At 34.0% G+C, this 10,925-nt stretch overlaps 2 protein-coding genes across 2 annotated transcripts in view; both read left to right on the top strand.

The window, feature by feature from the left end:
- Positions 1-10,644, top strand: part of LOAG_17777 (rugose) — a 29,796-nt gene extending 19,152 nt beyond the window's left edge. The window contains exons 36-49 of the mRNA XM_020450437.1: positions 4,312-4,429; positions 4,533-4,864; positions 5,658-5,798; positions 6,072-6,191; positions 6,553-6,789; positions 7,103-7,276; positions 7,362-7,539; positions 7,881-8,000; positions 8,340-8,498; positions 8,688-8,861; positions 9,214-9,315; positions 9,452-9,641; positions 9,881-10,004; positions 10,118-10,644. Coding sequence (XP_020305894.1) covers positions 4,312-4,429; positions 4,533-4,864; positions 5,658-5,798; positions 6,072-6,191; positions 6,553-6,789; positions 7,103-7,276; positions 7,362-7,539; positions 7,881-8,000; positions 8,340-8,498; positions 8,688-8,861; positions 9,214-9,315; positions 9,452-9,641; positions 9,881-10,004; positions 10,118-10,264 — 2,316 coding nt within the window. The 3' untranslated portion in view covers positions 10,265-10,644. The remainder of the gene's footprint in view (positions 1-4,311; positions 4,430-4,532; positions 4,865-5,657; positions 5,799-6,071; positions 6,192-6,552; positions 6,790-7,102; positions 7,277-7,361; positions 7,540-7,880; positions 8,001-8,339; positions 8,499-8,687; positions 8,862-9,213; positions 9,316-9,451; positions 9,642-9,880; positions 10,005-10,117) is intronic.
- On the top strand, positions 10,413-10,903 carry LOAG_09196 (hypothetical protein). The gene has a single exon (XM_003144724.1). It carries the CDS (start codon positions 10,464-10,466, stop codon positions 10,839-10,841), a length of 378 nt encoding a protein of 125 aa, XP_003144772.1. The 5' UTR covers positions 10,413-10,463; the 3' UTR covers positions 10,842-10,903.
- The last annotated feature ends 22 nt before the right edge of the window (positions 10,904-10,925 follow it).

Genomic DNA, 10,925 nt, shown 5'->3' with positions numbered 1-10,925 from the left:
CAGCATTTTGGCCTAGCATCCTTGCCTGTTCGTTTGCTGTAACAAATTGTCGTAGAGCTACAAAAATCATCGCATAAACTAAAAACGGAAAAAAAAAGAAGAGGAAGGGAAAAAAGGTAGATAGATATGTTAGTAGGATGAAGTAGCGACTATTAACATATAGCTTTTTTTTTTAAATGTATAATGAAAAGATAACAATGATAATGATAACGATATATTAAAATGATTGCTAGTGCTACTGTTACTACTACTATTCCTGCTGCTGCTGCTACTGCTGCTGCTGTCGTTGTTGTTATTTCTCAGTGTTTTTTAACAACAATTACTGAGAGTTTTATTTCTTTTTTTTTTTTTTTATTGTTAAAAGGTTTGATGTATCATTTCATTTTACATATAGGATAAGCTAATATCCTTTTCCCTCTGAAAAATGGAACGAATTGCATTTACTTGAGCTGCTTTTCAACATACAACACACTTTTAAACACTCAAAATTCATCTAACATAAACTATCATCAATCAGTTAAGGAATCAAAGATAACAGCCTTCATCACAACCAATCTATCGTCATCACCGCCATTTGCACGAAAGCATTGCCGTTGCTGGGAGATACCGCCCGTATCTCGTGAAGTCCGTGAAGGGTAAATGGTGAGCGCATGTCGCATCATTGATGTGTATGTAGTGTATGTATATAGCTGAACTCCGCCTCTCTTCGGCTATCTACCTGTTAAATAATAGATGGCATCCATCTTTCCAACCTCTTCCTACTCTTGCTTTCCTCTTCTACAAGGTATCAATGACCGTATCCTTGGATAACATAGCAACTTAGTGCTCTCTCTCTTACTCTCTTATTTTCTTTCTACTTACTTTACAGCTTTAATTCTTTAACATTTGGGTGTAATAATGGTTAAGCTTACATATGAATGTATTTGACTGAATGTAAATGTTTAGGTAGTATTATCTCTTAGGACGGGAAATGAGATAAAACGGGAGACTGATAAATTGATAAGTTAAAAATGAACTATTCTATATTTTCAAGTTGACCTTTCACTAATTCTCAATGACACTAAGACTAGCCTCTTTTTTTGCCAAAAGTTTATGAGATTAGAATTGATGGACAACAATCTTGTTTTTTCTGATAACATCAGTATGTCCATCAACAGTATGGTGCTGGCCTGTCGTGACCTCTGACTTTTAGCAGTAATTTTTTACAACTCAATAATTCACTGAGTGATATCAATTTCTGTGCTCTATTAGTATCATTTATATCATGCGATTGATAATTGATCCTTTTGCTTACATCTCTAAGTTTGCATTCACTATTTGAGCTTCTTTTTTTTGATCTTGTTTCCCTCTTAACTTAGCAGAACTTCATCCTTTATTCATTTATGTTATTATTGTAACCTCGGTTAAGAACAGTCGCAATTAGTCATCGTTACATGACTCTAATTAGGTGAGTAATAATTATTGTGAAATGTCATCATATTACATTAAATATTACAAATACAAATCCCTGTATGCAATTTTAGAAGATCGATGATTTATTAGTTAGAGTTACTTGACTGGGATAACGCAGGGGTTCTATTGTTTGGTAATCGTTATTGATCGGTAACGATACGACGATAAATCTGCTAGGAATCATTCCACAGGGTATTTTATCTTTCTTTTTTTTTATTTTGTTTTGTTTGACAAATCTTTTAACATATTTATATATGCTGGATTTTGTAAGGTTTATTAAACAAAAACAAAGGGCACATTGTAAAATTTCGTTCCAGTTATTGACGGATTTTCGAGAAACTTCAGGAACGCTTAATCTATTTTGATATATTTTCGGGATTGAATCTGTAAATTGTTGGAGTATTCTATGTTGGACATATTGATATATGCATTTAGCAGGTGTTTCTTGTGGATTTTTAGTGTAAAATTCCAAAATCTTTTTTCTTACATTTTATTACTATCAGGTGAAGAGAAGCACATTTTATCTACTAACTGTGTCTTCTGTGCTAAAATCAATGCTTATCACACAATTTTCAGTGTAATAAGCCTTTGTGATGTTTCCAGAAGTAAGAGTGACTATTGCCTTTCCGGTCTTTTGCTTCTCATTCAAGTATTGGAAGTTTAAAATGAAAATAGAAATTAAAATAATGAATCGTCTTTTTTCCCTTCATTTGCAATAAGTGAAATTTTACATCATGAATTCTGCAACTAATTACTGAAGTGTTCTCTATGAAGAGGAGTAATGAAGTTGTTTAACCTTCAATTAAAAGCTAATAATAACCTAACTGTGTGAGCTTGTTAAGGTGACGGATAGATGATAGTGGTGATGGTCATCATATCATATTCAATGATAAGTACAACATTTCATTGTTCTGCCATGTCTCACTTAGCGTTTCATGATACATCGTGCATTATGTAACCGTGTGAGGGTTTAAATATACAAGTCAGCGGCGAATAAAAATTGTGAGAGTAATTTAATTCGAAAATCGTTTTATTGATTTTCGCAATTTTTTTTTTCTGGTGGAATATGTTTATTTGACAAAAAGATTAGCTAATATTGAGATGAAAATGAAGTAAAGATAATGAAAATTTTTTGGCCTGGTTCAATAGACTAACTTGATGGTACTCTTCTCTTAGTTTTTGATTGTCTAAAAATTGATACGACATTTGAGAATTCTCGAAGCACTATAGTGGAGTGACTACCAAATGATTCAATGGACAACTGAAATGGTATAATTATTCAATTGAGTTGTTGCCTGATTGAGAGAATACATCTTACGCATTATGTATGAGAGAAAAGTGTTTATAGATATATATAATATCAGATATCTTGGCCAGCCTCTGGTATATGCGTCAGTAATTTTCTGGTCATTGCTCATATTCATCGGGCCATGAACAGGGATTGATATGATAATTGCTGTAACTGACAGGAATAAAATGGGGTTCGACTGCGCCTGGATCATTGATCTATCTCCATCTCTCAGCACCTGACTGAGCATAAGGCGTTCATATAGACACACATGGCACCAAGAACATTTCAATTTTCTCCTAATATTAGAAACAACGTTTTCAGGGATCGAACTATTTTCAAATAAATTATTCAAATATAATTTTGGTATCTTCCATGTGTTATTTATGGATGATTTGAAACTAGAATAAATTGTTATAAAAAATGGTTTAATAGTTAAGTGAATGTGTCGCATTATTGAGTCTTTATGACTTTGAAGTCTTTATGACTTACGAATTGAAAAGTATTATTAGTGGAATGAAAGCCTGAAGTGAGTTGAATGAAACTGGAGTATAATTCATTTATCTAAACTTAATTTATTCCATCATTTGCTTTTATACTGAATATTTAAGCAGCTGTTCCCGAAAATACGATAGAAAGAGAATCGAAATTAGTAGGACTTTAAACTTTGTCTCAAAATTGAACTCATTTACTTTATCTTATCCTTCTGCACTCAGTTCGTTAATTTAGTAATGCAACTTAGCAGTTCTTTGTTACATGCTTTTTTAATAATTAGTTATAAAATTCGGAATTATCAAAAAAGCGGACTGAGACATTATAGGAAATAGTTTCCAGATAGGCCAGAAGATTTCCTTTCACAGCTGATAAAAGAGATACATCTATTAGTTAAATTTCGGTTTACTGTAGTAGTGTAAACAGGTCATCAAATATTATTTCCTTAATTTACGCTCATTCCCTTCCTTTCTGCTTAATAAACTTCCTCTCAAGTATCGGGAATTTTCATAGAGCATTAGCAGCACTTTTCATCTCATCCTATCCTTTCTTTTACCGTAATCCAGATGTGCCTATTGTATGTATGTGCTTGTTTATGTGTATGTATGTATGTATTTATGTATGTATGTGTGTATGTGTGTGTATGTGTGTATGTGTATGTGTACGCATATATGGCTACTTGAATTTGTCATTTATCGGTTCCGCCCATTAATATTTTATGTTGAGAAATATGCTTTTGCCAGTTGTCATGCGCTTGATTTGTTTAAAATTTTGAATGAATTTAATGAAATAACTATAGATGAAAATGAAATGATTTGAATGTTAAGGTATGGAGAAGGAAGAAAAGAAAGATATTAAAATTTCATTCCATTCCATTCCGTTAAATAATCATTGAATGAACTGATGGCTTATCAAATTTTCAACTCATATAAATCTTTTTTTATTCAACGAATGTCATTGTGTCCTTAATTTGACAGGCCTAATTTTTCTTTTCTCCCTCTTCTTAACAACAACTGATCGAATCAGTTACTAATCAAATTACATTCTCAATCTTCCAAAAGTAATCATTTTATTTATAGATTTTATTGTACTGTGATAATTTGCATGGACGATGGCATTTTCACGAGATACGCGCTATTTTTTTGCGCCGTTACTTACTCAAAAATATCGCACTGGAACTATTCCTCGCTTCAAGAAGTAAGTTTTACAATATCTTGATAGAGTACTTAGTATAATACGATTAAACCATTACTGAAGACTTTTACTTAATCTCTTGCTAATTTTTTATTCTTCCTTTTAGCTGCTATTATGTTTGCATTTGTGGATGAAAATACAGTGCGAAAAGTGGTAGATTGTTTGCCACGAGTTGGTGTTGGTGCTAAATATGGTTTACCACAGAGTCGTAAAACAAGTCTAATGACTCCACGACAGCTTTTCAAGCATTCTGATATGCCACAGAAATGGCAACGACGAGAAATTTCGAATTTTGATTACTTGATGTTCCTAAATACCGTCGCTGGTCGAACCTACAACGATTTGAATCAATATCCAATTTTCCCCTGGGTTTTGGCTAATTATACATCGCCAACGTTGGATCTTAACATCGCATCCAACTTTCGTGACTTATCGAAGGTGATTTTCGATTTTCATCATCTATATGAGGCATTTTAATACTAAATGTTATAATGAATTGAATTTTATTTGATGAAATAATGAAAGAACTTCAGCTAGACAAAATATGTGCTAATTCATAGATGACAGTCAATCCCAGATATTTTACCTAAATAGCTACTGCTCATCAACTTGCACAGCATGCATTTGTAAAGATGATACATAAGCGTTCCATGGACAGTTCACCAATGGTATACATAAACAGTACGGGATACTATTAAGAGGACTCGGAAATAATATTGTAGACTGTGTGGCGCTGAATAGAGCTGTCCGGTGCGTGACGCTTGATTGATGTTTAATGAAGTGTATGTATTGGATGCAATGATGAATTGCATGTTTCCCAACCTTGTTGCAACTTGATATGAGCGAAACATTTCACATATCCCACGGGTTTATATGATTGCTTCTTTATATCTATCTACATCATGATCATCTCTTGTCCCTTTCAATCCGTTCCATATCATCATTTTTTCATTTGCTCTTCTTCCACTTTTTTTTCGTCTTACCTCAAATTAACGTCGGAATTGTAGGTTTCCTAAAAGTGTGAAGGAAATTTCTCGGCTTTTTAATTCTTAAAACATCCTGGATATAGAAATGCATTATATTGACTGTGGAATGTTTACTGTTTCACCGCTCTTGCACCTTCATTTTAAGCCGGAATTCCTTGAAATAATTTTTGGATAAAAGGATGTCAAGTGGCAACTTGATGAAAGTTTTTTTTTGGAATTTTGTTAACAAAATATCATAATTGCAGCCAATTGGGGCACTGAGCGAGAATCGGCGTAAATTTTTCCAGGATCGTTATAGCTCATGGGAACACGAGACTATTCCTCCTTTTCATTATGGAACACATTATTCGACACAAGCATTCACTCTGAATTGGTTATTCAGAGTTGTATGTTTTACTTTTGTATTATTTCATCCCATACTAGTACGGTTTATCGGGAGTATTCGAATCCATCGTTTTCTACAGAGTTGGACTATGGATTGCGATTATAAGATTGTTATAAAATCTGGCAACTACGAGTTGTTAGATCAAGCGATTAGAGTGATTAAAGTGCGATGAAATTGGATCACGATTTCCGTGTCACAGACTATAACACATTGTGCGATTACATTCACTGTGATTTCATAGTTTTCCTAAATTCGTAATTTTTCTTTTTTCCAGGAGCCATTTACGACAATATTCCTGCACATGCAAAGTGGTAAATTCGATCATTCAAACCGTCTATTTCATAGCATAGCTGAGTCATGGGAAAGTTGTCAGCGTGACTCACATGATGTCAAGGTGTGTTGCTATCAAAGGCTCGTGGGACTTTCCTGTTTCATTTTTTCGTGAAAACCTTTTGGACACTGTATTATATAGTGAGGGAATGACAACATAATGTTTAACAAAATACAACATGTTGAGAGATTGATCTAGTCACAAGTGGGACCATAATCAGCATTTTTCTGTATTAACACGAGAAAATCACTGTAAAGGGAATGATCAGATAGTTCCATTGACTGGCATACCTTTTAATTAATTTTAACGGTTTACTGCAATTCTGTTTAGCTTCTGATTTCAATTGTTTAATTCATAAAGTTCGTAGAAAAATTCATGTATTTCTGTTGAGTTGCCGAAAACCTTAAAAATTTAATAATTATAGGAATCAATACCGGAACTGTATTACATGCCAGAAATGTTGCTAAATACGAATGGATATGACTTAGGGAAACGTGATGACGGATCCGCTGTTGGTGATATCGTTTTACCACCATGGGCAAAAAGTGCTGAGCATTTTATTACTTTGCATCGACAAGCACTTGAATCGGATCTTGTCTCATGCCAGTTGAATCAGTGGATCGATCTTATTTTTGGTTACAAGCAAAAAGGACCTGAAGCGGTAAGTTCCTCTGCATATAGGCTGAACCTCGAGAACTATGTGTAAAGTAAAAGTAACAGTGATTAAGATTGATTCATTTAGGTGCATTTGACATTTATTTGGTTCATAGTTTGACTAATTTAATAGTAATTTTAGCTTATGTGCACTGAAGTAGAACAGGGATATTGATGAACAATATGTGAAAAAGATAGTGAAATTTATTGAATGGTTGTTTAGGAGGATCCCTATTTATCTTTAGGAATATGACTTACAGTTAGTTGTTTTTTAGGTGTGATTGAAATGAATTCAAAATTTGTTACTGGGAAGTTTACAGGTTCGTGCTACAAATGTCTTTTATTACTTGACATATGAGGGAGCACTGGACTTAAATTCGGTTGATAATGCGGCCATGCGTGAAGGTCTCGAGCAGCAGATGATATCTTTTGGGCAAACTCCTGCTCAGCTGATGACCGAACCTCATCCACCTCGTCATTCCATTATGACTATCGTAAGTTGCTTTGTCTGCTGTTATGATCATGATAAACTGACAGTTTGATGTCGGTGTGTTTTTGACGTTGTCAGTCTCATTCCAGAGTCCGATGATGTTCCAGTCCTGTCGAGATGATTTATGCATGTTGATGAAATTTATATCAAATAGTTCAGTGGTTCATATTAGTGCGAACACATTTGCGCAACTGACACATCCTACGGTTGTTTCGATAACAAATAATTTAATCTTCGCACTGAATCGTTGGAATACGAATTATGCAGGTTGGTGGTTCTATAAAAGTTGTGAAGAACTGTCATGGTATGCAATCATTCTGTTAGTATGAAGCATTCAGACATAATGGTAGTTTCATTAATAAAATCTATGTCTAATGTTATTGGAAAACTTGAGTTAACAGTGACTGGTTTTGTAAAAGTCAATGTTTTCTTGTTAAACAAATTCTCCATATTTTTTTCACATTCTAGCTTGCTATATTAGCATACTTATGTAATTTGTAGGGCTAAGGATTAGTAAACATTTCATATTGCATAAATCAATAAAGAATTTAAACTGTGGGGATTAATACATTTTAAAATTTGAATGTAATTATACCGCTTCTCTAAAGGACCATCAGTTCCTTCCATTTCAAATGCCATTGGTAATCAGAATAACGAAAATAACCCGGATTCGATGGGTAATACGATTGCAAATCTACCTTTAACAGTTGATCCACTTTTGGCTGCAGGTTCATGTTTCAGATTTAAAAATTTGTTGTGAAATCATTAGCTCTGTCTGATCATGCAATGTAGTACAGGCATGATGATACCTTGCGTGCACAGTCATGTATTGATCACCTGAAAGAGGTTGCAGTGGTTCTGCATGACTAGCTACCAGTAAGGCTTTTCTTGGTTTAGACCATTGCAACTTTCCTGGTCAGCTCAATTATTACTATTTATTTTCAAATATACATTACAGTTGTTGCATTAACATTAACCATACTTTGACCATCGTACAGTAGTATGGAACAGTGATGATATGTGTTTGGCATTAGCTTTGGTGAAAATAATTGGAGTCGTTATCACAGGTAATCCATCCCAACCACTGCCTCGTCGACATTTGGGTGAACCATTCGATCAACGTCTAAAAATTCGGTGGAATAATTTTGTGACAGCTGTTGAAAGTCGTTCGATAATAGCATGCGGTTATCCGGACTACAGCTTTCGTGTTATTGACACAGACACCGGTATTAATATGCTAGCCGCATTCTTTTGCATTTACTTTCATTTTATCCAGGTTTTTTGAAATCTATAGTAAATCATATGGAATTCAGTTATAACTCTCTTCATTCGATTCTTTGATGTCAATTCTGAAACATTCTGGAAACTTACATCATCAATTCAGATATTAATTTGTGAAATCCAAATTGTTCCAGCAAAAGTGCGGCAGGTAATTTATGGACATTGTGACGTGGTTACGTGTTTAGCGCGTTCTGAAACTAACCTTTTCGCTGATTGCTATATTGTTTCTGGTAGTTTGGATTGTACGGTGGTACTATGGCACTGGAACGCACAAACACAATCAATTGCTGGGGAGTATAACGTTGTAGGTGAGTATTTCTATGTTTTGGGAATTTTAAATAAAATTGAATTTTCTTTTAAATCCATTATGTTAAATATGAAAGAATAAGGATCAGCAAATTTATACGGATGCTTATAGAGAACTGTTCCTGTTGTACGGTTTTGCAGTTGTACGAGAATGCTTACTTTGTCTTTTAGCTAGTCGTAGTATCAAAAAGCGTAACTCAAAATGAAGAACAAAGCCAAACTGAAAGCTTACTTTTAATGGCATTCTTTCGAAACTAAGTTTCCATTTCATGCAGTAATATGTATAGATTACCGATTGATTCATCTGGTATTTGTTTCTGAAACTTAATTTTGGCAGATGGCTGATTCATTTAGGCGAACCAGCAACACCTCGTGCGATACTGACCGGTCATGAAACTATTGTCATGATGATTTGTGTATCAGCTGAACATGGTATTGTCATTTCTGCATCTCAAGGTAAGCGTAGTTTTGTAGTTTTGACCTTTAAATTGACCTCTATCTCGATTCTAACTTTTCTAAATGAAACGTCCATTATCCTGAATTTACAGAAATGTAATTATGAGTAATGTGAATATTTAAGCATTATTTGCAGACGGAACTGTTCTCATCCATACTACGACGGGTGATTTATTAAGACGGCTGGAATCCGAAAATTCGCATTGTTTTCCAGATAAGGAAGTGAATTTGTTGTTAGTGTCAAGAGAGTGTATATTGCTGGTGTTGCATGGACATGACAATTTAGTTACATATACTACAAGTGGACGAGAATTAAGTTGTTTGAGGTATTATTGGTGTATCTTTATCTTTTTAACGAATGAGAAGTAAAAGACGATTTTATAGTAGCTTATTCATTGTTTATACGAGGGAGCTGTTGCAAGTAGTAACTTGTGATTCTTTCAGTGTCATAGTATTGCAGAACATTTGTCAGTATTTTGGTACAGCGCAATCTAAATTTAACGATAAATTTAGAACGAAATTGACTAACTCTCTATTCAATACCACTGCACAAATTTATTTCTAGAGTTCCCGAAAAGATTTTATGTGGAACATTATCACGTGATGGGGAATACGTTGTTGTTGGAACGATGGATGGCCGTGTTGCAGTCTTACGACTTTTTCCTATGCAATTATTGTATACATTCCAGGTTAGTAATCTTCTGTAGAAGCTGTTGAAACTGTTTTATTTGTTAGCACATTCATTTTAACTAAAACTCACTATTTCATTTTTTTTTCCTTTTACTTGAAATTCTAGTTTTAGCAAACAGACAGCGCAGTTCGAAGTATAGCTTTGTCTTCCAATCAACGATTTGTATTGGCAGGGCTTGATTCCGGTGCTATTATTGTTTTCAATATTGATTTCAATAAATGGCATTATGAGTATCACCATCGTTATTCAGTACGATGATTGGAATCAGGAATTTTCATCATTTCACTGCTTTTTACTCCATATCAGTTTGACCCGTATATTCCTTGAGGTTCTTTTTGCGGCACTGACTAGATTTCTTCATACTAATTTAATCTCTACATGGGAAATAAATTATTGGTTAATTATTTTATCATTGATTATGTCATCACAGTTAACTGTTTCAGTTTGATATTGTGATATGTTGTTAAGAAATTGTGGTTTACTTTTGGCTTGGTTTGGTTTATTTGGTGATTCTTTCATTTTTCTTTCATTCCTATTGATGACTGATAACGCCGAATTGAATGTGATGGCAAACATGCACAACGATATACATACACATATACATATACACATACACACACACACACACACACACACACACACACACACACATAATATCCACATATACCCACACATACATAGATACACATACATTTACAGACATATACATATACATATATATAACACACATACATGCACACGCACACATACACACAGACATACATACATATATACACATATATACATAAATGCACGCACATACGCGTACATACACACACATGATGATGCGAAATAAAATTGATTTAGAGTATGTGACATATTCGAAGTGGTTGACATCGAAAGTTCTCTCAGTTTGATTTAAATTTGCTTAGTTTACTTC

This window comes from Loa loa (genome assembly GCF_000183805.2).
Source record: "Loa loa unplaced genomic scaffold supercont3.126, whole genome shotgun sequence".
In the NCBI taxonomy this organism is placed as follows: domain Eukaryota; kingdom Metazoa; phylum Nematoda; class Chromadorea; order Rhabditida; family Onchocercidae; genus Loa; species Loa loa.
This window is presented reverse-complemented; position numbering and strand designations above follow the sequence as displayed.

Bases quoted from the DNA above. Each gene is read 5' to 3' on its own strand.
- LOAG_09196 (XM_003144724.1), top strand. From the start codon at position 10,464: ATGTTGTTAAGAAATTGTGGTTTACTTTTGGCTTGGTTTGGTTTATTT.